Genomic DNA, 27,000 nt, shown 5'->3' on the forward strand with positions numbered 1-27,000 from the left:
TTACCTCTAGCCATATAATATTGGACTTCAAATTAGGGGGCCCCAGATTAAATCTGGACCTCAACTAATATTCAGGCTTTATTGCTGTTGATTGGCAGGTTTAGCATCTTTCATTCAGATGGGGTCAGAGGCTAGGTATTCTGCGGCGAGTGTCTCACCTCCTGACTCCCCAAAGCCTTTCCACCATCTACAAGGCACAAGTCAGGAGAGTGATGGAATATTCTCCACTTGGATGAGTGCAGCTCCAACAACACTGAAGAAGCTTGACACCATCCAGGACAAAGCAGCCCGCTTGATTGGCACCCCATCCACCACCTTAAACATTCACTCCCTCCACAACCAGATACACTGCAGCAACTCGCCATGGCTTCTTCGGCAGCTCCTCCTAAACCCGCGACCTCTACCACCTAAAAGGACAAGGGCAGCAGGCGCATGGGAACACCATCACCTCCAAGTTACATACCATCCTGACTTGGAAGTATATTGCCGTTCCTTCACTGTTGCTAGATCAAAATCCTGGAACCCCCTCCCGATCAGCACTGTGGGAGTACCTGCGAGGGGGATAAGGTGGTTGGCCAGGGATCGCGGGCGAGGGGAGAGCGGATCTGAGCCGGTCACTGGAAGATTGTGGCCGGTCTCATCATCATCTTTGGGGTGGGCTGGGGAGGCGATCGGAGGCCTCGTAGGGAGTTCTGCGATCACATGGAGGAGGGTTGATAGGGACCCTGGATCCAGGAGGTAGGTTTAAAGCCACTTACCTCCTCGATGCAGCAGTCCCCGCCTCTGTTTAACTGCCGGGTTTCACAAATTGTGTGAAACCCATCCACAGGCAGTTTAACACAAAATGGAGGGGGGGGGGGGGGGCGGGGGGTGGGGAAAGGAGGCATCCAGCCTCATTACAATATTTAAATTGTAGTAACGCCCCCCATCACGCCTCTGGTAAAACCGCAAGTGGGCGGTTTGTAAGTGAGATTAGGTCAAGAATCCCATTTTTAACACTTTCACTGCCCCCACGCTCCAAACCTACCCGTTTATTTAGGCAAAAATTCCGACCATAGTTCCTGTTTGTAGATCTGTGCAAAGATCTGTGGTCCAGATTGGCCACTCTCCCAGCTGAAGAAGATCAGCTTGGAGGTGAAAATGCAAGGTAAAGGGATAAAGAAGATATGGGAGCAATTCAATTGTTAAATTTATCCATTAAAAGTTTATTTATCAACTGAAAGTTGTACTGATGCTTTCTGTTTTGAAGTTAAACTGTGGTAATATGAATGATAGTACGAATCTTCTCTCACTGTTGAAAAACTATCAGATTGCTAGAAGTTTTCTTAAATGACATAATCTTCCTCTGCGGTATAGACAGTCCTAACTTGGAGCAGCCTGAGGTATTCCTGCTGTTACAGACTGTAATCAATATCCTCCTTCCACCACGAATCATCAGCACTTCTCGCAGCAAAAACTTCATGCTAGAGAACTCTCCAGCACACTGCTCTACCCCAGGGGATGCCGGAAAAGACTTGCGGCGGGAAGGATTGGCAGAGTCCACAAGTCAGGCAGCTTACTTAGGTAATGTTGGAGAGCATTTTATCTTCAGCAACGGATAATAAGATAGTAGTTTTAAGCAGACTTGAAACAGAAATCCATACAATGTTATAAAAAGGATTGAAACATTTATTGCCAAATTTAGATCTCACTAACAGTCATTATCACAGTTGAAGCTAAGTTGATTTAGTATACATATTGCCCAAAATAACATGTTTAAATTGAATAACCTTTGTAAACAGCCAACAAGGCTGAAAAGATTAGAGAGAAGACTATGTAACTCAAGAAATGGGACTAAGTGATGCGAAGTTTGGGTTTAAAAGCATATAGATTAAATGAGGAAGGAAAGGTTGAATAGGGTAAGTGGTTCCATAGTTTTGAGGTTCTAAGAAAGAATAAGCTACATGAAGAGACAGTGGGATTGGTTGAGGATTCATGGAGAAGGAAGATCATGTAGGATTGGATATTTGAAGCTTGAAGGAGTTTCAGTGGGAAAATACCCATGGTAGTTTTAATAAAATAGAAAGGTACCAGATAGCTAGAGGCTAGAAATGAATGAAGTATCACCTATCAGACAAGAAGATTTTGCTTGTATAGTGTCTGGAAACAGCTCAAATAAGACACTATAATGCACCAATAATGTTCCTCCTTGGTGCTTTTCTGAGTAAGACTTCCAATTTAAGTATAAATTAAGTGATTCCACACTTAAACAGGGAATTGTACTGAAAGGGAGTGTGGGGCAGAAGTTGGACTACAACACTGTGACACCAATTCTCTGACCCATTCTCTCTTCAACTGCGACTCCACCCTGGGAGCACAGGATCAGTTGCATTTCTCTTTCAGTTCCAAATTAGGAACATAGCATACAAGAGCAAAGTGGTTATGGTAAATTTGTACAAGACAATGATTATGCTACAGTTAGGATATTGCGCAGTTTTTGGAACTCCTTTATAGAAAGTGCATTAAAGCTGTGGAGAGCATCAATGCAGATTCACCAGGATGGTTTTAGAGATGAGAATCTATAGTTATGAGGATAGACTTGATATACTGGAACTATTTCCATTGAAGCAGAGAAAGCTAAGAGATAAATTAATAGAGTTTTTAACATTATGAGGGGGTTTGATAGAGTAAATATGGATAGTCTATTTTCTGTGATTGGAGCAGTCTCAATGACAAAGGATTGTTAATTTAAAATTGAAAATAGTCACTATAGAGAGTCAGGATGGAGGTTAACAGAGCTTTCTTTATGCAGAGTTGTTTGAGCAAGGAATGCTTTGCCTGAGAAGCAGAGAGCATTGCATCTCTTAAGGGGAAAAAGTCAACAAATACTTGATATAAAAAAAGACGCAGGGTCTATGAGGAGAAAGCTGGATTAATTTTGAATTACTCTAGCAAAGACTCAGCACATACTGATGGAGTGAATTACCTCCTTCTGTGCTGTAAATGTATATAGTTCTCTCCCATTTTTCTCTCCGCAGCTTGTGTTTTTACTGTGTTTCTTTCCTTCATTTAGTTGTTGATTATATTAATTCTTTCTTGTGTTTTGCTACAATCCAAGCAAAGAGTTATAAATAAAATTTCAAAAAAATTACAGACTGAAAGCCATTTCTTTAGTACAAATAATACTGAAATGTTAAGTGAAAAAACATTTGGTTCGATTCAAGAAATTTGAATCAGTTTATAATTTAGACACCAGGATAAAAGTACTCACCTCCATGCTGCTGGATGGCATTTTGTTTTATTTATGAATGACAATATTTTAAATATAGTGTCAATTGAGTAGTTCATGAGAAAAAAATCTATATATTTTTTGATTTAATGGCCTTTCAGTGCTGTTTTTCTCAAGTGAAGTGATGCTTTGTCTGTTTATTTCCTTATTTCAATCCAGTTAGCTATATTGTTAATCTAGTATAAAATACATTTAGATGAAATTAAATCTCAGTAATGGCCTTATCATTTGCTTCTTATTTTTTTCTCTATTTTAAATCTTCCTCTGCCTGTTAGCATTAAAGGTGATCCTTGTCTGCTTTGAACGTCATTTGGGTAGTCAATGGTACAAACTCAGTTTGCAAGTTAAAGAAATGGCACTGCGGAAGGTTGGAGGCCTTGCCATGTGGGATTTCATTGACTTTATAGTGAGAACAAGAATTCCTATCTTTATTCTTCTGCGTCCTTTTATCCAATGTAAGGTAAAGAAAATTTTCATCCGGCTTCTAACAGTGTTTTTTTTAATGTTTTTAATTTGGATGTGGTAATTGCCTTAAATCTACCTCAGCATTTAGCTAGGAAATAATCCATGTTATCTGTGAATATTCTGTTTAGATTTTTATATTCATTTGCTGTATGCAAAAACGGGGGTGAGGGGGCGCGCAGGTAGAGCTTCCGCTTTGGGCGCAATCGCTGATTCTAGCGCAAATTGTGCCCGTTTTGAAAAGTGTTTTCTTTCTGCTCAAACTCATTTGCATATCGACGAATGCAGAATCTGTTGCGAACTAATGCAATCGGGCAGTTTTAAAACTGATTTTTTTTTTTTAATTGCTTTAAAAAAAAATTCCTTCATATATTTAAAAGTGGTAACTTGTTGAAGTTTGATTAAAATAACTGAAAGTAGGTTTAACACAAAAAAGAAGCATTTTTAATCAGTGCCAATCTGACACTTCTGATTAACCTGATTTTAAATGACTGAAATTCACTTTATAAAAAAATATAAAACTATTTTCTAGTTATATTGGGGTACTGTTGTGTCCTTACACTCTACTGTAAATCAACACGAGGCACATACTGGAGACAAGGTCACTCTGTGGCCTGTACCTTTATTCATAGGACCAAGAAGTGATGACCCTGTGTGGGACCTCCCTTTATATACCTGGATGACCAGGTGAGGAGTGTCTCCCACAAGTTCACCCCCTGTGGTCAAGGTGTGCATTTCTTAAGTGTATACAGTGTACAGTGTTGTTACATGAAGGTTACAGTTACATGAAGGTTACATACATGACAGATACATTAGTCAATTTCTCAGTAAATTAAAACAAAAATCACATCTAAAAGCTTTCAAAACGTACCTTTTAGTGTCCTTGTGCCCAAAAGAACCAGCTTAATTTTTAAAGCCTCCCTGAAGACCTGCAAACTAACGCAATTAGCGGAAACTCCCAACGATGATTAATTCATTCTGGCGCCATGGCCAATTTTGTGGGTGGGACCTGCCTCCAGCGCAATATGTATAAAACTATCGCAAAAGATTGCAAAAACGTGAGTTGCGCTGAACGCAAGTTGTGTTTAAAATTCTGCAATCTTTTGAGCCAGTTAGGCCAATTTTGGCCGAATGGTTGTGAGAAAATGAGCACAATCGAGTAGAACCTTCAGGCCAATGTTATTATTCTTTTTCATTATTTAACTAAGTTGACCATTAACCAGATTATTTTGTGGTGGTTGTTTCAAACTTGACCTCTTGCTACCTTCTGCAAGACATTTGGCCCCCTGTAATTCTGTGATGCCTAACTGTTCCAAATATTGCATCTGCTCAAGCAGCACCCGTCGGCTAACATCTGAAATCCTTTGGTTACTTCCTGCTCCTCCTTGGGCTGGTTCCATGCCTTTCAATGTTTTGATGTATGATTGAACAAAATTTTCCCCCACAAACACCACAGGCTGCAAATGCAGCTAAAAGCTTCAAAAGCCTGCAGCCTGCAAGATCTTCTACCCACAAAATCATTAGCTACCAATATAAGTGTTACATATGCCAAGAGCTCAATCTCTTAATTTAATGAGATGGGTCACAGAACTTTAAACGCTGGCCTGCCTCCAGCCATGTGCGGAGACTACAGTGCCTACTTCTTTCTAGATTTATATCCAGGCCGTTAAATGTAAACGATGTGTTCTTTACAGGCAGGGAGGAAAAATTAAAAGCTAAATCAACTCGTGCCACTCTTGTCCATCTCCTAGTAGCCAGTTGCAGAACTTTGTGGGTAGCAGAGTCGTGCAAAATTACCTGGCTGCAGCTGAATTGGGGAACAGTATATACTGCAGCAAGAACCTAAAAAAGGGAGAGAAATATGTTTAAATAGAGATGAAATCAAAAAGTTTTTCAACAGAGGAAAATTTATACTCGTTCTCTCTGGGATCCTTCTAGCTGTTAAATCAACCAGCAGAAAATCATGAGGAAGTGACTGCACGGCATCACATTGTAGACCAGCTCGAGCGGCGGTTCATTCCAAGACCACTCTGCAAGAGTTCACTAGTCGCTGAGTTTAATAGTGAATTAAAAATCCTGAAGGAGGCGGTACACAGTGGATCAGGTAATGGTAGTCTAAGCAAACACATTTCTGTTCTTGCAGATTATTGCAGGTCACAAATAAATTGTGTCCTAATAGTCCATCCACAGAACACAATTATCCTAAATTTGTCACCTAATTCAACCTCTGGTCAGAGAGCCTAAGACTGAGGATATCTGGAAGTATGGTGTTACTCCAGTTGTGTTGAACTAACAGGAGAATGCTTTTTTTAAGAATAACTTTTCTCCATGTATATGCAATGGGGCTAATTCTGCGGTACCACACACCAGGAGAGTAGTTGCACCCTGAGCTCAGGAGAATCATGGAATTGGGAGAGCAGGCCCAATTTCCTATTAGGCTGCAGTTTTGTGGTCTGCTGCATTTTATTTGTCTTAGGATTTGCACTTATTTCATGCCTTAGCTATAACCTCATTAAAGCTCATTAATTTGGTGGTCCAATTTTTTTTATTGCTTAAGATGAGCTTAATTTTAAAGTTCTTCAAATACCTAGTTGAAAACTAGCAGACACCACATGATATCTGACCTTAGCAAACTTAGCTGCCAATCACTGAGGATAATTGCCTCAGCTTGCTCAGGGCGAGCAGGGAGTCAGTTGCAGAGCTTCACCAACTGCGCCAAGGACACCTGCAGCCAACTTGCAACAAAGGGACAGCTAGATCAGTGGTTGCCAAGGTTGTGCTCTCAACTGTTATGCCCATAGCTCTTTCCCATCTACCACTACAATATTAATTAATGTGCTGCTTATGTATGTATCAAACAACTGATTGATACATCCGTCACTATGGCCTGCACTTTCATCTATTTTCCCAATGAATAGCATAAAGCGACTGCCTAATGTCATTGAACTGCTGCATTTCTCAAAGTACCAGAGGTCACTAATACAGGTACTGCGGATGCTGGAATCTGAAATAAAAACTGAAAATACTGGAAATCTCAGCGGGTCAGGCAGCATCTTTGGAGGGAAAAACAGAGTTAACGTTTCAGGTCAATGACCATCGACCTGAAACGTTAACTCTGTTTCTTTCTCCATAGATGCTGACTGACCCGCGAAGATTTCCAGCATTTTCTGTTTTTATACCAGAGATCACTGATAGCTACAATATTACTGAACTGGATGCCCATCCTGAGTGACCATGTTTGTGTTACAGTGGTTTTATGTGTGAAGCCCTGAATTGTAAGTTGCAGCTTGACTATGTGCCCAGCTGAAGTATGGGTATGCATGAATGCAGTGAAAGAACTGTAAGATTGTATGAGGCCTTAGCATAGGCGAGCAGTAAATGTGGAACAGATTGACAGGTAATACTTGTGGCATGCAATTTGGGTCCTGTGGAGTAATCATACTTTGCTCAGTTCCTTAAGGTATGACATAGTCTCCTTCATCTGTTTTCAGGTCATGCAGATACCAGACACAGCATTGAACTTGGCTGGCATGTTTTTTTGCTCCATCCCCTATGCAATCTCTTGTCTTTAAGTGGCTACATCCCATTATCTTTTTTCATTAGCCCTTAAATTTACTCTGGATATCCCACTTCCACCATTAGTGTGCTCCTGTGCCATGACCAATGCGCACAGGGAGTGTATTCTCATAATTTACGGGACTTGACTTTGCAAGTTCAGACATGCACTCGTGATAAGAACATAAGAACATAAGAATTAGGAACAGGAGTAGGCCATCTAGCCCCTCGAGCCTGCTCCGCCATTCAATAAGATCATGGCTGATCTGGTCGTGGACTCAGCTCCACTTACCCGCCCTCTCCCCGTAACCCTTAATTCCCTTATTGCTTAAAAATCGATCTATCTTTGACTTGAAAACATTCAATGAGCCAGCTCAACTGCTTCCTTGGGCAGAGAATTCCACAGATTCACAACCCTCTGGGAGAAGAAATTCTTTCTCAACTTGGTTTTAAATTGGCTCCTCCGTATTTTGAGGCTGTGCCCCCTAGTTCTAGTCTCCCCCACCAATGGAAACAACCTCTCTGCCTCTATCTTGTCTATCCCTTTCATGATTTTAAATGTTTCTATAAAATCACCTCCCATCCTTCTGAACTCCAAGGAGTAAAGACCCAGTCTACTCAATCTATCATCATAAGGTAACCCCCTCATTTCTCGAATCAGCCTAGTGAATCGTCTCTGTACCCCTTCCAAAGCTAGTATATCCTTCCTGAAGTAAGTTGACCAAAACTGCACGCAGTACTCCAGGTGCGGCCTTACCAATACCTTATACAGTTGCAGCAACACCTCCCTGCTTTTGTACTCCATCCCTTTCGCAATGAAGGCCAACATTCCATTTGCCTTCCTGATTACCTGCTGCACCTGCAAACTAACCTTTTGGGATTCATGCACAAGGACCCCTAGGTCCCTCTGCACCACAGCATGTTGTAATTTCTCCCCATTCAAATAATATTCCCTTTTACTGTTTTTTTTCCCCAAGGTGGATGACCTCACACTTTCCGACATTGTATTCCATCTGCCAAACCTTAGCCCATTCGCTTAACCTATCCAAATCTCCTTGCAGCCTCTCTGAGTCCTCTACACAACCCGCTTTCCCACTAATCTTAGTGTCATCTGCAAATTTTGTTGCGTTGCACTACACTCTGTCCCCTATTCCAGGTCATCTATGTATATTGTAAACAGTTGTGGTCCCAGCACTGATCCCTGTGGCAGACCACTAACCACTGATTTCCAACCGGAAAAGGACCCATTTATCCCGACTCTCTGCTTTCTGTTAGCCAGCCAATTCTCTATCCATGCTAATACATTTCCTCTGACTCCGCGTACCTTTATCTTCTGCAGTAACCTTTTGTGTGGCACCTTATCGAATGCCTTTTGGAAATCTAAATACACTACATCCATCGGTACACCTCTATCCACCATGCTCGTTATATCCTCAAAGAATTCCAGTAAGTTAGTTAAACATGATTTCCCTTTCATGAATCCATGATGCGTCTGCTTGATTGCACTATTCCTATCCAGATGTCCCGCTATTTCTTCCTTAATGATAGTTTCAAGCATTTTCCCCACTACAGATGTTAAACTAACCGGCCTATAGTTACCTGCCTTTTGCCTGCCCCCTTTTTTAAACAGAGGCGTTACATTAGCTGCTCTCCAATCTGCTGGTACCTCCCCAGAATCCAGAGAATTTTGGTAGATTATAACGAATGCATCTGCTATAACTTCCGCCATCTCTTTTAATACCCTGGGATGCATTTCATCAGGACCAGGGGACTTGTCTACCTTCAGTCCCATTAGTCTGTCCAGCACTACCTCCCTAGTGATAGTGATCATCTCAAGGTCCTCCCTTCCCACATTCCTATTACCAGCAATTTTTGGCATGGTTTTTGGGTCTTCCACTGTGAAGACGGAAGCAAAATAATTGTTTAAGGTCTCAGCCATTTCCACCTTTCCCATTATTAAATCCCCCTTTTCATCTTCTAAGGGACCAACATTTACTTTAGTCACTCTTTTCCGTTTTATATATCTGTAAAAGCTTTTACTATCTGTTTTTATGTTTTGCGCAAGTTTACCTTCGTAATCTATCTTCCCTTTCTTTATTGCTTTTTTAGTCATTCTTTAAAATCTTCCCAATCCTCTAGTTTCCCACTAACCTTGGCCACCTTATACACATTGGTCTTTGATTTGATACTTTGCTTTATTTCCTTGGTTATTTACATTGTGATGCGCATTGTGCACAAGAAACAGTGTTCTTAGCACTGCAACAAGACTGCAGAATTGACCCCATATGTCTTGTTTGTGTTGCTTTGTGTTAATGTAAACCATTTTTGTAATAAAAGTCTAAAAATTATTAGTGCCCTTATTGTTAACAAACATTAGGGAAATCAATATAAGGCTGTTTCATACCTGACATTTAATATAAAATGGAATAATATAATTTATTTCTAGATGACAGTAACTATTAGACATTAAAAATTATTGTTAAGTGATCAATTATTTTAGGAAATAAATTGATGCTTAGGCTATAATAAGTGTATTTCTCCAACTTCCAGGCATCAGTGTGAAAGCAGCTTAGGGAGCTCAGTATTATCACTAACCCATCATACATATCTTTCCTTTTAAATACATATTCTTTTCCCTCACCATGTTGTTAAATTTTGTTACTTATGATTTGCTCACCACCATGTATCTGCCTTGCATTGATAGTAGGTACATTCCAAACCACTGATTTTTGCACAACTGCTATCAGTGTGCTTTCTGATTTGGTGGTGAGTGAGAGGAACTGTCTCAGCTGATATCTAATTGCCTGACACAGAACTGAGTAAACTTGCCCAACTGAAATAAGCAGTGACATGACAATATGGTTTGGACTGAAATCACTTTGGAGCTACTGGGCTTCCTTTCTATCCTAGGTTGAAGCTCCTAGTCCTGTCCCCAGATGCAAACTGGCATAATTTCCCATTTTCCAGCACTCTCGTCCTCTACATAAAGAGAACAGGAAGTAGTGACTACAGTTCCCCTATTCACATAACACATTTTACTAATATTTTCTGCTCATTACATTTTTTTGTGCAAGACTCCTGTTACTGTTTTGCAGTTGATGAAAGTACTAAGACTCTAATCAGAATCTTGCAGTGCCATATTTGTCTCACGTAACTTGTTCATTATTTCTTTGCAGCATACCAAGGCAAACCTTCCATCAGCACTGTGGGAACCTCCACATCAGCTTACCGCTTGAGTCTGGCCACCATGTCTCGTTCAAACACGGGGACAGGCACGGTGTGGGAGCAGGACAGCCAACCTTCTCATCAGGCCTCTCAGGACACACTAAGCAGGACTGATGAGGAGGATGGTGAAAGTGAGCATTTGTCATTAACAGAGCTTCAAATCAACTCGCATGATAATTGCTTTTAGTAGATTGAACATGACAGTCTAATCACCATTTGCACTTTTTTTCATTTCAACAATCGTAATTTGTTTAGGGCTATGAAAAGTAGCATGAGCTGCTGTTTCTATATTTAATACAACATGAGGTCTAAGTTGAATTGTCTTTGAATGGTGCTTGTTGGAATGTTGAATGCATCTCTGTATTTTACAATATTTCCAATCAGTAAATTATTTGCCTATGAAATTCTTCAGCGAGCTTAAGATTTTCACAGACGATCCTGATTCAAACTTGTGCCAAGTCATTTTTGACAAAGGAACAAATTTATTCTAAGTTAAAAATTCTTGATTTAAAATTCAATCAGTGTTTTCTGCTATTCAAATAAAGCTTCCAGCTTACTTTTTTTCCTGCTTATAAATCACAAATCTGACTCAGTATGTAAATACAAGTGGTGTGACACTGAGCCATACTGAACAGGTTAGCCTGAGGTGTGATCCCTGATCAGTGTTGAGGTAGCTGATCTTAAATATTGCAGCAGTGAAGTTGTGAAAATTAGTGTCAGCAGAGATAGAAATTCAGCTTGTGGGGTAAAATGGGCCATATCGGGTCAGCTTCCTGTTATACGCCCCGGCTGGTATACACTACCATTGACTGCAATGGAACTGAATATTGGCCGGAGCATATAACAGGCGGCTGATCCAATATGGCCCATTTTGTGCTACCGCGCAAGACAAATTTCTATCCCACTGTCTCTTGGCTAAAAAGTGAAAAAATAAGGTAGATTTTTCTGCTCATGATTGCTATTGAGTGGGGATAAGTTCAGCAAAAAATGTCTTCTGAAAAGTCAAAAATCAGTTGTTGAAGTTAGAAAATAGGCCAAAAAAAACTCAATAGTTAACCAGCAGCCTAAAAGGACAAACCAACAACTAACCTGTATGTACTGGGTGAACTCTTTAAACTATGCTGCTGATGGGTCCGTGCTGTCTATTAACGCCACGAGGTGCTGAGCAAGTTTTATCACGTGGCGAGTCAGGGCAGGACAGCCCAATTTCATAAAACGGTCCAACAACAAGCACTGGACCCTTATTTCAATGTTTGAATTACCATTTTAAATACTTGTGGCATGAGACAGGTACTGAATACTTAGGCGTCCATTTTCCACGTAAAACAGCAGCACCACCAATGAATTTCCAGGCCAGTGATTTTATATTTATTCAGTCAAGGGCCACAAAGTACAACCTGGCTTAGAATATAGATGTAGGTCACAGCTGTTACACTTTATAAAGAAAGAAAGATGTGTGATGTAATATAGTGCATCAGGATGTCCCAAAGCATTTTACAACCAATGAAATACATTTGAATTGTAGTCACTGTTGTAATGTAGGAAACGCGGCAGCCAATTTGCACAAAGCTAAGTCCCACAAACAGCAATGAGATAATGGCGAGATAATTACTTTTTAGTGATATTGTTGAGGGATAAATATTGGCCAATACATCGGGGAAAACTCAAGAAAACTTTTCCAAATCTGTATACACTGATTCACCAGACAACATGGGGAAAGGACCATGTAACATTGAGGCAGATGAGGATTTCAAATGGGCTATGTTGATGTAGCTGTAAAGGAAGGTAATTTGTTTTTTCCAATTTTCTCGTTTTATCTATTCTCTATTCTCTCATCTCCCCAAAACATAACTAAAAATATAATTTTTTCCCAGCTTTGCCTAATGATTAAATGAGTAAATGCAACATTGGTGTGATCTAAGGGCAATGGTGAGGTTGCTTGAATTAACCTCAACATCTTGGAGTTAGACAGAGAGAGAATCAGTTGGGTACCTACTCCAGATCATTGTCCAGTAACTCCTGCTAGAAAGTGTACATGTGAATAATGTGCATTTTTCTTTAGATAGATAGTTATGGAGCATTTAGCAGACAGTATTTGTTCATTATTCAGCACCACAAGTGCAATATTTTCAATCTAACTTTCATTATATTTAGTTTTGAGAGCACACAGAAAACATTTAGTAAGACAACTGGACTCTGCATCCCCATAGGAAGGCTGGTAAAGTTGATGTCATGTTTGCACATCTTCTTATAGTTGAATACAGAGTTGCATTAACAAAGATTTGTGTGCAACCCTCTCTGTTAAGCAGGAAGTGGTGGTGTGTTGTAGCTTAAAAACTGTGGGAAGGAATATTTAAGAACTGGAGATGGCTTCCAGAGGGAGCTTTCTTCTTGGATGGAAGTTGATGTGGATTCTGAGTTAAAGTCTCTTCATGGGATGGTTTGACCCTCTGATTCCCACCTTAGGTGGACTATCTTAAGTTTCCATTGTTCCAATGAAGATATAACACCTATAATCTGCATTTACCATCTCTGAAATAATGGACTTTTAACACCTGAGAGAATTCACTTCTAACTGTTGTCAGATTATTGGGTCGCCAGATTGACAACAGCCCAGGTGCATAGAAAAGACAATTTAAACTTTTGTACTTTTAGAATATAAAAAATTGTAAAAAATACTTTTACTACTTCTATAGCCTCATCATAGAAGTATTTGCTATTATTAAACTGCTACTGGGGGTTCCAGCATGTTTCATGCCAGCTTTATTATTTTAAATACTGTCATTGATGCATCATAACTTTGCTATTTGATTCGGGAAAGAAAGCTATCTAAAGAGGTTTTCCTTTCTGCCCTGCAGATGACAGCGTAAGCATGCCTAGCGTGGTTAGTGAACAGGAAGCATATCTGGCTAGCAGTAGTCGAGGGCGCCGTCGATTTTCCAGCCATGTCTCGAGCATGTCTGCTCCTCAGTCTGACTCGGGTCTCAGAATTTTGCCCAGCAACAGGTAAAGAGCCAACAATTTCTATAACTGTTATTTAAATGCTAGATAAATGATTAAAAGTCAACGTGTTCTCTGTAAAATTCTACATGTGGAGAATGGTAGTTCAATATATGAGTGTATCATCCAGTTTGTTTAAACACTGTCCATTTTCCTTCATCTCTGGAGACCTTGGTTTGCTGCTTAGCATTGTTTATATCAACCAAATAAATCATTTAAGTGCACTCCTATGAAATACACCTTTGAAGTAGTGATGGATTGGTGATGTCAACCACTGTTCCAGTTATTGTCTGCATTATTACAGGCTAGATTATAGTATTGGGCACAAACTTTATGAAAATAAATATTTATTTATGATATCTAGTACCTGTGAATATATCATGCTTCTCACTTCTTTGCTGTGTTAAAATTGAAGTAAACATTCCAGGTTGACTTCTGAGATTTTTCTATTTTGGAGAATATGGAGTAATTTTGCAGCACTGTTTATGGAACATTGCTCCCACTTGTGTTAGCCAGCTTTAATTTAACTTAAAATTAGTCCATTGGAACTGGTTTTGCGTAACATAAAGTAAGATTGATGTATCAATTGAATGAAAACATAACCAATGATCATGTTTCAGTCAGATCATTGTTGCAATTGGGATTACAGGTGCAGCATCACGAATCTGGAATGTTCCGGAATCCGGATTCCGGACGATCAGTGGCAGGGTTGTCCGGAATCTGTAAACTGTTCTGGATCTTGGGGCCCCACCGCTGCCCGACCTCGGGCCTAGCCTCGTCACCCCGCCCCGTTCGCCTCACTGCCACTGCCCTTACTTCGGGGCCTCCTTGACGGGAACTGCCCAAACACCTACTCGGCGGGGCCCCGCCCAACGATGATATCCTCGGCGATCCGGCCCGCCCGGCGACAACCTTGACAGGGCCCCGTCCGACAATCTCCTCAGCGGGGCCGGCCCCCTCCTGACAACCTCCTTGGTGGGGCCATTCCCCACCTGACAACCTCCTCGTCGGGGCCCCGCCTGGCGACGACCTCCTTGGCGGGACCGGACGGCCCGAATAGCTCCTCAGCGGGAGTCGCCTCCCCCCCCCCCGCGACGTTCTGAAACCGGAAATACCTGAACCTGGGTTCCGGATTCGTGATGGCAGAAACAAATTGAAAGTCCGGAAAAGCCCGGAATCCGGAACGGCCTCAGTCCCGAAGGTTCCGGATTTTAGGCGCTGCACCTGTATACCATCTCCATAAACTATTTGCTCTGTTGATCCTGCGGTTATATGCTAGAAAGTGACCGCAGTGTCAGCACTCATTTCAGATCTCATAGATTAAAATGTAATGAGTATTATTTATATATTTGTAATATATTTGTGAACTATGTGCAAGATTATATCATGACAATTCTAAAGTGTTGAAATGCTATGTTTTAAAACTACTTTTTTAAAACATCTGAAGGCTCTGCATGAATTACAAAAAAAATTATTACTAAAACAAATCTCACTTAATATTTGATCTGAAGACACTATGGGCTCAAGTTTCGGCCTGAGTTACTCCTATTTTTTGGAGCAACTAGTTTAGAGTGGAGCATCTTAGAAATTGCAATTCTCGGCATTTAGTTTGCTCCAGTTCTAGTCAGTTAGAATAGTTTCATTGTCGAACAGATTTTTTTTCCAAAAGGGGGCATGTCCAGCCACTTACGCCTGTTTTGCACGCTTGGGCCACGAAAACTTACTCCAAAATGACTTAGAATGGAGTAAGTGTAGATTTTTGTACGCTCAGAAAAACTTTGCCTACACTTAAAAATCAAGCGTAGGGAACGAGAGATGGGGGAGGGGGGTTTACAAACATTAAATACTTCACTTTTACAAATAAAGAGCCATCATCAATAATAAATGATAAATAAATCAATAAATCAACCAATAAAATTAAAAAAAAAAGAAAAATCAATCAATAAATAAAAAATTAAGTTTCTATTCACCGACTGCAGCACCGGGAGCCTCCCCGCCCCCCCCCCCCCGAGTGTCTCTCTCTCTCTCTCTGTCAGTGTCTCTCTGTGTTTCTGACAGCGAGGGGAAGGGGAGGGAGGGGGGGGGGAAAGGGGGAGAGGAGGGAGGTGGGGAGGGGGAGAGGAGGAGGGTGGAGGGAAAAGGGGAGAGGAGGGGGGAGGGAGAGAGAGGGAAGAGGGAGAGGAGGGGGGAGGGATGGAGAGAGGGGGGAGGGATGGAGAGAGGGGGGAGGGAGAGGGGAGAGGAGGCGGAGGGAGGGGGAGTGAGGGGGGAGGGAGGAGGGGGGGGAAGGTAGGAGAGGGAGGGAGAGGAGAAGGGAGGAAGAGGGAGGCTGAACAGGCTGCGCCGAAGACTTTGGGCGGGGCGGGCGGGCCCTGCTGAGGACGTAGAAGCCGGGCCAGGCCGCCGGAGACTTTGGGCGGGGCCCGTCCCAGCAAGATGCTGGGTGAGTGGGTGGGCCCCGCCGACAACGCAAATGCTGGGCCGGGCCGGGCCGCCGAAGACTTCGGGCAGGCCCCGCCCCCAGCAATTAGGTGTAACTGGGGTTTTAACAGCCTATTGACTGCTAAATACGGTTACGGCCCTAAAAAACTAATTTTAATTTAGTGCAATGTCAAATGTATCCATTTTAATAAAAAATCTAAATTTTTAAGATTCTTTTAAAATATATATTTTTTTTGTTTGTTCATTATTTCAAGTTTGCCTTGTTTGATCTCTGTAAAAAAAAATGTAGTTATAATTTTAATGGCATACCTGGTTCCTTGTCACTGAGAATTCCACATTTTGGGCCCAAATCTGCCCAGGAGTTGCTTTGGTTTTTTCTGGAGTATCTTAAAAATCCCCATTCTGCACATTTAATTTGCACCAGTGTAAGTGAGTTAGTTAGGATTTTTTTTAGTTTAGTTTTTTTTTCAAAAGGGGACGTTACCAGCCACCTATGCCTGTTTTGGCCATTTAAGCCATTTTATACATCTAATAGTTGCTCCAAACTAACTTAGGCCAGCGTATGTGGCCCCACTTGTGGCCGCACAGAAAACTCTTGCAGAGAGTTAAGAAATCAGCGCAGGTAGCCAGAGATTGGGGGGGGGGGGGAGGGGAGGGAAGTATAGAGGACCTTGCAAAGCACTAAACACCTTCTCAACAACATTCATGAAGCATAAAAACCATCAATAATAAATAAATAAATAAATAATAAAACTTAAGTCCTACCTTCATACTCAGCCGGGGAAGTCAGCGGGCCGGGCCAGCCAATATGGGAAGGTCACTCGGCCGGGGATAGGGGCGGGAGAACTCACCGGCAGGAGAATGCACCTGCAGGCAGGAGAACTCAGAGAATGCACCGGCAGGCAGGAGAACTCAGAGAATGCACCGGCAAGCGGCCAGGGCTAGGAGCGGGAGAACGCACCGGCAAGCCCTTCGGCCAGGGCTAGGAGCGGGAGAACGCACCGGCAAGCCCTTCGGCCAGGGCTAGGAGCGGGAGAACGCACCGGCAAGCCCTTCGGCCAGGGCTAGGAGCGGGAGAACGCACCGGCAAGCCCTTCGGCCAGGGCTAGGGACAGGAGAACGCACCGGCAAGCCCTTCGGCCAAGGCTAGGGGCGGGAGAACGCACCAGCAGGAGAATGCACCTATGCTTGTGTCCCAGGTTACCATGGTAGCTCGATCTTTTTGGCGCAGATCAAGGCTCCAGCCCCCTCGGGTTAGGCCACGCCAAAATGAAGAAATTCTAGGGGAAAACTTACAACACTTTTGTTTTTGCGTACTTGGACCACAAAAAAAATCGGACGTAACTCTTCAAGTACGCCAAAAAAATGCTTTGGAGACAATTGAGCCCTTTGATTGGCTGCTTAGACAGCTTGTTGACATCATAGCAGCTCGCACTATGGGGATTCCCATTATGCTCCATTGATTTGAATTACGCGTCGGAAAATCCAAACTTCTCGACACAGAGATTGTGAGATCTTTGTGCGAAGCTTACTTCGGGGCCAGCAGCGAATACCTTTGTTTTGCCGCTGACTGCAAATTCCGGGCCATTATTGCATGTCCATTCACCTGCTGCTGCTCTCGAACCGAGCTCCTCTACTCCTGACAGCCACCCCTTAGTCTGTGTTGTACTCCTCCTCAAATCCTGTTCCCTCTAGCTTCCACCCCATATATCTCTCCACACAACCCTGTCTTCTTCAACATGTCCATCATTTCCACACCCCACTTGACAGTACTGCCCTGTTTGTTAGAGAATGCATTTATATAGCACCTTTAATGTAGTAAAACATCTCAAGGTGCTTCACAGGAGTGTTATCAAACAAAATTAGACACTGAGCCACATAAGCAAATATTTGGACAGGTGACCAAAACAGCAAAATTATCTTGACCTGCTGTGCACAAGTCTGCTGCCTCATTTCCTACATTACAACAATGTCTACAATTCAAAATTGCTTAACTAGCTGTAAAGTACTTTGTGACGTCCTGAGGTCGTGAAAGGTCCTAAATATAAGTGATTTCTTTCTATTGAACAGAACTTTACAACTTTCTTAAAGAATGCTATTTAAATCATGTTTGACCTGGCCCCATGGCAATCTGTGTATTAAATAAAGTCCTTATGAATGAAGTACATGTAAGATGCTTCCTATTTCTGATGAGGTTTACCTTGGGCATGGATTCATTTCAGCTGTCAAAGTAGTCTTTGTGCTTTGTTAATCCAAGATCACCCTATCAGAACATAGTACAGCTATTGTAAATTGCATCTTTAATGCATTTTCTTTATAATCGTTGAATGTGGTTTCCAAAGGGGGGCTACATGCTTTTTATTAGAGACTAACTGAAGTGATATTGTAAGGGCAAATAGTTCTATTTACATTCTGTGCCCTATTTGAATTTAATTTTGCCTGGTATTCAAGGTGAGTTACCATTATTTCAATTTCTTTTTTCTCTATGACGATTCCGACAGCCTTGGGGTGTGAGCGCTCAGTTGCTCACAAAGTCCCCATTTCACTGCTGTGCTCTGTTTAGTCAGCAGTAGGTACACTTATTAGGGTGAGTTCATGTCAAGAATTCGCAAATCTCATCAAACAAAGGTGACTTCCCAAATTGGAGTGTCTGATGATGCTAGGACTTGGGACAAGTTGGATACAGGGGACTACTTTTCGATATCAGAAATGACAAAGCTGACAACAGCAACAACAAAAATCAGCACAGATGAAATATGCAGACTTTTCAAACTAAGCTTACAGCATTCATTTGAATGTTCATACTTAGCTATTTGTATGGAGTTTGGATGGAAATTTATTTTATTTCCTTTTTATTTATTTTTTGTGGGTAATTTTTGTGTTCAATTAGGTGATGGAAATTGGTGCAGGAGAATGGAACACTTTTGTACACAGTGTCAACACTGAGCACTCTCAGTTCTTGTAGAGCATGGGTTAAATGCAGTGTGAAACTCCTACTCAGTTCCAATAGTGTACTTTAACTCAAACCTTGGAATCAAGGCTTCTCAAAGAGCACTCTCATTGTACTACTGGGACATTTTCTACAGCAGCTAACTCTTGGGATTTTGCTAGTAAAATTGATAATTAGCATCAAATGAGGGGCCGTTTGAACTCTTGGCCTATGTCCACTGGGTTAAAACTGCCCAAGCTCATTTTCCAATCAGTCGGGACCCAAAAGTGGAAAGGCAGCACAACAACCAACTGTCACACCTAGGGAGCCCTACTCCATTATTTTCACTGCACCCTTTAAGTGTGCACTCTCATGCCATGCACCCAAGTCAACACAGTGATCTGCTTTCAGTCTTCTGCCAATTCTGCTATGGACTCTGGAAATTGGGAACTTACTGTATCACTAAACATGGACATGAACCAATATTCTTACACTCTAGCACAATGTGTTAATATTTCAACATCCTGTGCCAATGCATTCCTTCTGACAGCATTGTTCTTTTGTTTTGAGGCTGTGAACTACTCTTTCTTTTTTTTATTAGTCTTTCCTGTTTCCTTTGTCTATTGATGGTGTTCACTAACTGTAGATGACATGCTGATTGGGGTCTGATAACCACTTTTCTACCACTCTGAAGCTGGCATTAGGATACATGCAAGGATGACTTAGTGACAACTTCCCTCCTTTAAGGGAGTACCTGGCTTCTGGGAAAGAGGATAACACAATGCTTATCCAGTGGTATGACTGGAATCAGCAGCTCAGTTTGTGGAGCTTGCAGGCAGGAGTCCACATCCCACGACCTCCTGATGCCTGGAATTGATGCCATTAACAATTTTATTCTTTAACTTTCCATACAGTAATGTGCTACTTAGATATGGCAGAAATCTGAATGTGTTAAAATGCAGGCAATCCCAACAAAATGTAATTATTGTATTAATTTTCTAATTGTTCATCAAACAGTGCAGTCAGCAAATTCACAATCAGAATAATGAAGTAGATAATAAGTAAAGGATCAAAATGCTTATAGATTACTGAGAACAATTGTTTCCGTGACCACGGCTAATGATAATGTTAAAATTGAATACATGTGTTTTTGATTTATGTTGAGAATGATATTGTCAGCATATTCAGTATTTGGGACTGCCCTTTCTTAAACCTTTGCAATGTTTCTGGTACTAATCTCAAATGTTTAGTGCACTCTTCTTTGAAAACTAAAGCACCATTGTGGTGCTGAGAACAATGTTAGTGAAATTCTACCACCATTTTTTTTAATGCTATTTTCTACACCATGTAGATTCCTTTATACCACACATCAGTCTCTGGCCAGGTGACCCACTCTCAAGTCTCTGCTAATCTCTCTGTGTAACTAACTGCTAGAAGACAATCAAAACTGACCTGAGTTGTCGCACCCTCTGATTTTCACTTGTTCCAGGCAATACCTCACCTCCACTCAGGGCTGTTTGTGTGTAAATCTACATCTTACAATTTCATTGCATATACATTTGTTTGCTAAAATGGTATTCAAAATTTTGACTTAATTTTGCAGAACATAATGAATGAAGTACAGACCATCGTTAACATATATATTCTAAAGAATGTACAATTTGTGTGTTTAATTTTCAGACATGGGGTAAATGGATCACTGAAATCCTTATGCAGTGGAAAACTTCATTATTTTATGTAACAAAATATGCTTCTTCAGTTAACCATATTTTCTATTCACACTTTGAGGCTCAGAAACTGATATTTTCCTCGTGGATTCTATTACAATGTGGAATTTGTTAAGTTTTTCATGTGTTTTGAGCATTAAACTTAATTTGAACTTCTAGTCCCTAAACCAGTATAAGTCTATACTGATATTATGCAATGTGTAATGAATGCATGCTGTTGATCAGCATGTTACTTTGTGAATTGCCCTGTTAATAGACAAGGCATACTTCATTTCCCTAAATACTCATCTCCCTGCCCTGCAGTGAACCTAATGTCCTCGATGAATCCCAGGGGCTGGCTGCTGAGATTAACCTTTCTAGGTACAGTGTAATGTTGCATTTATATCAATGTATGTGCTGGGAATCCTGATAACACTTTCCTCTGTCATTTAATAAGTCTTGTTATTTAGTTGTCATCTGACTTTTCTAAACAAAAAGCATTTTGCCATTCACCTGTCTTTAACCTCATAAATTTTGAGTTGATTTTTTTTGTCTGTGGAATCTGTGATTTAATTGAAAATCAGATCTGCTGTGAAAATGTCCCATTACACTGATGTTATCAACTCATGGTCTCATAATGTTCATTTGTGCACACGTGTCCCAGCTTTTTTAATGATCAAGTCTTTGATGGAAAATTGGATGGTAAAGGTGGAGGTATAGCATAAAAAGGTAAGGAACACTAAAAGCCCACTCATTTTATCACTACTGGAATGGGTTCTCCCTAATGTATTTAAATTGCCCCACACAACACTTCAAACAAATAAGAGAAAACTGAAATACCCCCAGGAACTTAAAGGCAATTGAGTGAAATCCTGTACAGGTACATTATTTATCAAACATTAATGTTCTTTAAACAGATTAAACCTTTTTATGATTCAGGCTGTTTACATTGCCATTCTTATATTAGGTTTATATATATATATATATAAATGAATCAGACATTAGAAATCAAATCAACGTGCAAATTCAAATTTAGAACCATCAAGGTCCTCTTAGGTCTGAGTTGTAGAAATCATTGTTCTTGTGCTAATGCTGTCTGTTATAAGAAAGTGATAATGAAGCAATAATGATGGAAAATAGGATGTATACATCGCCATATTATCATCTCATTTAAATACACATGCTCCTATTTGTGTGCATGCTTCTCAGCATGTGATGAAAGTGACAGTGGATAGGAAGGTCGTAAAAATGGTTCGGAATCCAGTGTAATGAGCTCCCAATTTGATTTCCACGATCATCTATTCAGTACCATCAGAAATCCAGAAGAAAATTCTGCCTGTGTGCCTGTTCCAGACATTCCTCTTCACAGATGTTATGTTAGAATCATAGAATGTTGTTAACAAACTCATCTGACAATCTAGTGCTCTATCTACCATCTTGAATAATGGGCTATCTAGTGGGATACAGTGATGGACAATTATGTTCATCTGTTTCATCTCCCTATTGATCCTCTGGGCTTCACAACATGCTGTATCATAATCTACCATTGCAGCAGCTCTTGATCATGCCAAAGCACTACTTTAAAGAAACTTTGCTTTTACCTAACAGCTCTTCTTCCCTTTGCAGTTACATAACAAAATGCTGCTTAGTGGATGAGTGCCTATCAGGCTCTAGTTTTAGTTTGAACATGACTTTAGTTACAAAGGCAACAAAATATCTCTGGCTACATCATCTGCATTGGAGTGCACTCTTATCAGCAGTCACTCGAACCCAACAGACCCAGTCCCAGACTTTGCAGTCGCAGTGACTTTTTGTGGGTGATTTCCTTGGCCCAGTCAATCTTAGAACAAATGCCATTTGTCACTTTGACCTGGAACTCTCTTTTTTTTTTTTAAATGAGTACACTATCTTGCCCAATACAGCTCAGAATTGTTGTCTTAGCGAAGAAAGTACCAAATACTACACTAATCTATCCACAGCTATATGATTGATTGCTGTGCTCTCTGAATCCATTGATGAATCTTGGAAAGAAAGTAGAGAGTACCATGATGAAGAGATTTGCAGCACCTTTGAAGTCCATAGATGGCAACCTAGAAAATTTAACAATAGATAACCGATAGATTTGAAAAGCTAAAGTACAACTCTGACATGAATACAAGTAGTTTCATGGGTTTTGTAACTTAAATGGTAGGCATACACAATACTCCTTTGCTTGGATGAGAGGAGGGAAAAACATATACAGGAAAGCTTGAGGAGAAAATCAAAACTGCAGATGATAATTTTCAATATTTTTGGTCGTGAGGAGTCTCACCTACCTGCTGTGCAAATTGGGTGAGCATGGGAACATTGTCCATGATCTTCTGTCCCTTAATCACCTTGTAAGTGTACAGAGTCACCTTCATATAGATCGTTTGAAATTGGAAATCCTCACTTTTAGCAGAACTATTTCTTGAAAGTTGTGTTTATCTGACGAATGATTGGAATTTATTTGTCCCTTTGTTCTTGATTATTACACAGTATTTGAAATAAATTACTTATACTCCACCATTGCCAGACATTTCTGTGAATCAGCAGACTTTATGATCTCAGTAGTGTTTGTTTCTATTTTAGATCTGAGTATTACTGCACTTTTATCTTAGTGAAAATGTTGTTTGGGTGAGTTTTTCGCATGTTGGAGGAGATTTATTTGGACTGAAATGCAACACAAATGTTCTACTGGTAAAGTGAAAGCATTGCTTTTGTAGAATTATTCACACTTATTTCAGAGTTTCAGTAAAACCTACACGCGATCAGACTGTTAGGCATGTCTCAGCCCATTATTAATCTCAACCAAGTTATTAATGTTATGTACCTAACCTGATTAAAGTAGCTGAAGGAATCAGACACATTATTTTAATGTTTAAGAGCATGTAAAATGTAAACAAAACTTTTCAGGTGCACAGAATGCTAGGAAGTTTCTCATGGTATTTTGTAAATGGAGGCTAATGTGGGCGTTTTAAGCTTAATATATCATTAACTAAAGGAAGCCAATTTATTTGCTTAAATTAACAGGAATTTTTAGTATATTTGAGACATTTTTTTCAGTCAAATAATCTTTAACAAAATCAATATATAAATTATTGTATTGTATACCTACTACAGTCAGAAACATAGAAACATAGAAAATAGATGCAAGAGCAGGCCATTCGGCCCATCGAGCCTGCACCACCATTCAATAAGATCATGGCTGATCATTCACCTCAGTAACCCTTTCCTGCTTTCTCTCCATACCCCTTGATTCCTTTAGCTGTAAGGGCCACATGTAACTCCCTCTTGAATATATCCAATGAACTGGCATCAACAACTCTCTGTGGTAGGGAACTCCACACGTTAACAACTCTCTGAGTAAAGAAGTTTCTCCTCATCTCAGTCCTAAATGGCTTACCCCTTATCCTTAGACTATGTCCCCTGGTTCTGGACTTCCCCAACATCGGAAACATTCTTCCTGCATCGAACCTGTCCAATCCCGTCAGAATTTTATATATTTCGATTAGATCCCCGCTCATCCTTCTAAACGCCAGTGAATACAGGCCCAGTCGATCCAGTCTCTCCTCATATGTCAGTCCTGCCATCCCGGAAATCAGTCTGGTGAACCTTCGCTGCACTCCCTCAATAGCAAGAACGTCCTTCCTCAGATTAGGAGACCAAAACTGAACACAATATTCCAGGTGTGGCCTCAACAAGGCCCTGTACAACTGCAGTAAGACCTCCCAGCTCCTATACTCAAAACCCCTCGCTATGAAGGCCAACATACCATTTGCCTTCTTCGCCGCCTGCTGTACCTGCATGCCAAATTTCAATGACTGATGTACCATGACACCCAGGTCTCGTTGCACCTCCCCTTTTCCTAATCTGCCGCCATTCAGATAATATTCTGCCTTTGTGTTTTTGCCACCAAAGTGGATAATCTCACATTTATCCACATTATACTGCATCTGCCACATGTTTGCCCACTCACCTAACCTGTCCAAGTCACCCTGCAGCCTTTTAACGTCCTCCTCACAGCTCACATCGCCTCCCAGCTTAGTGTCATCTGCAAACTTGGAGATACTACACTCAATTCCATCATCCAAATCATTAATGTATATTGTAAATAGCTGGGGTCCCAGCACTGAGCCCTGCGGCACCCTACTAGTCACTGCCTGCCATTCTGAAAAGGACCCGTTTATCCCGACTCTCTGCTTCCTGTTTGCCAACCAGTTCTCTATCCACGTCAGTACATTATCCCAATACCATGTGCTTTAATTATGCACACCATTCTCTTGTGTGGGACCTTGTCAAAGGCCTTTTGAAAGTCCAAATACACCACTGGTTCTCCCTTGTCCACTCTACCAGTTACATCCTCAAAAAAATATAGAAGATTGGTCAAGCAGGATTTCCCTTTCATAAATCCATGCTGACTTGGACCAATCCCGTCACTGTTTCCAAATGTGCTGCTATTTCATCTTTAATCATTGTCCAACATTTTCCCCACTACTGATGTCAGGCTAACCGGTCTATAATTATCCGTTTTCTCTCCCTCCTTTCTTAAAAAGTGGTGTTACATTAGCTACCCTCCAGTCCATAGGAACCAAACCAGAGTCGATGGACTGTTGGAAAATGATCACCAATGTTTCCACTATTTCTAGGGCTACTTCCTTAAGTACTCTGGGATGCAGACTATCAGGCCCCGGGGATTTATCAGCCTTCCATCCCATCAATTTCCCTAACACAATTTCCCGCCTGATAAGGATTTCCTTCAGTTCCTCCTTCTCACTAGACCCTCGGCCCCCGAGTATTTCCGGAAGATTACATGCATCTTCCTTTGTGAAGACAGAACCAAAGTATTTGTTTAACTGGTCCGCCATTTCTTTGCTTCCCCATTATAAATTCACCTGAATCTGACTGCAAGGGACTTACATTTGTTTTCACTAAACTTTTTCTCTTCACATATCTACATAAGCTTTTGCAGTCAGTTTTTATGGTGCCAGCAAGCTTCCTCTCATACTCTATTTTCCCCCTCCTAATTAAACACTTTGTCCTCCTCTGCTGTATTACAAAATTCTCCCAGTCCTCAGGTTTGCTGCTTTTTCTGGCCAATTTATATGCCTCTTCCTTGGATTTAACACTATCCCTAATTTCCCTTGTTAGCCACGGTTGAGTCACCTTCCCAGTTTTATTTTTATTCCAGACAGGGATGTACAATTGTTGAAGTTCATCCATGTGATCCTTAAATGTTTACCATTGCCTATCCACCATCAACCCTTTAAGTATCACTTGCCAGTCTATTTTAGCCAATTCACATCTCATACCATCGAAGTTACCTTCCTTAAGTTCAGGACCCTAGTCTCTGAATTAACTGTGTCACTCTCCATCTCAATAAAGAATTCTACCATATTATGGTCACTCTTCCCCAAGGGGCCTCGCACAACAAGATTGTTAATTAGTCCTTTCTCATTACACATCACCCAGTCTAGGATGGCCGGCCCTCTAGTTAGTTCCTCGACATATTGGTCTAGGAAACTATCCCTAATATACTCCAGGAAGTCCTCCTCCACTGCATTGCTACCAGTTTGGTTAGCCCAGTCTATATGTAGATTAAAGTGGCCAAAGATAACTGCTGTACCTTTATTGCATGCTTCCCTAATTTCTTGTTTGATTCTGTCCCCAAGCTCACTACTACTGTTTGGTGGTCTGTACACAACTCCCACTAGCATTTTTTGCTCTTTGGTATTCTGTAGCTCCAGCCATACTGATTCTAAATCATCCAAGCTAATGTCCTTCTTTACTATTGCATTAATTTCCTCTTTAACCAGCAACACCATCCCACCTCCTTTTCCTTTGTGTCTGTCCTTCCTGAATGTTGACTACACCTGAATGTTGAGTTCCCAGCCTTGGTCACCCTGGAGCCATGTCTACGTGATCATATCCGTTAACTGCTATCTGCGCAGTTAATTCGTCCATCTTATTACGAATACTCCTCTCATTGAGGCACAGAGCCTTCAGGCTTGTCTTTTTAACACACTTTGCCCCTTTAGAATTTTGCTGTAATGTGGCCCTTTTTGCCTCGAGTTTCTCTGCCCTCCACTTTTACTTTTCTTCTTTCTATCTTTTGCTTCTGCCCCCATTCTACTTCCCATTGTCTCCCTGCATAGGTTCCCATCACCCTGCCATATTGGTTTAACCCTCCCCAACAGCACTAGCAAATACTAGGACATTGGTTCCGGTCCTGCCCAGGTGCAGACCGTCCGGTTTGTACTGATCCCACCTCCCCCAGAACTGGTTCCAATGTGCCAGGAATTTGAATCCCTCCCTTCTGCACCACTCCTGAAGCCACATATTCATCTGAGCTATCCTGCGATTCCTCCTCTGACTAGCACGTGGCACTGGTAGCA

At 41.1% G+C, this 27,000-nt stretch overlaps 1 protein-coding gene across 7 annotated transcripts in view; it reads left to right on the forward strand.

Moving 5' to 3' along the window:
* Positions 1-27,000, forward strand: part of LOC139260001 (protein unc-80 homolog) — a 501,022-nt gene that overhangs the window by 458,218 nt on the left and 15,804 nt on the right. For 5 of the 7 annotated variants that reach the window (XM_070876038.1, XM_070876040.1, XM_070876041.1 and 2 more), the window contains 6 exons: positions 1,357-1,563; positions 3,544-3,728; positions 5,669-5,834; positions 10,462-10,641; positions 13,369-13,516; positions 20,912-20,968. In XM_070876038.1, coding sequence (XP_070732139.1) covers positions 1,357-1,563; positions 3,544-3,728; positions 5,669-5,834; positions 10,462-10,641; positions 13,369-13,516; positions 20,912-20,968 — 943 coding nt within the window. The remainder of the gene's footprint in view (positions 1-1,356; positions 1,564-3,543; positions 3,729-5,668; positions 5,835-10,461; positions 10,642-13,368; positions 13,517-20,911; positions 20,969-27,000) is intronic. The other 2 variants (XM_070876039.1, XM_070876046.1) reach the window with 1 other exon arrangement.

Source organism: Pristiophorus japonicus, chromosome 3 (assembly GCF_044704955.1).
Source record: "Pristiophorus japonicus isolate sPriJap1 chromosome 3, sPriJap1.hap1, whole genome shotgun sequence".
NCBI classification, from domain to species: domain Eukaryota; kingdom Metazoa; phylum Chordata; class Chondrichthyes; family Pristiophoridae; genus Pristiophorus; species Pristiophorus japonicus.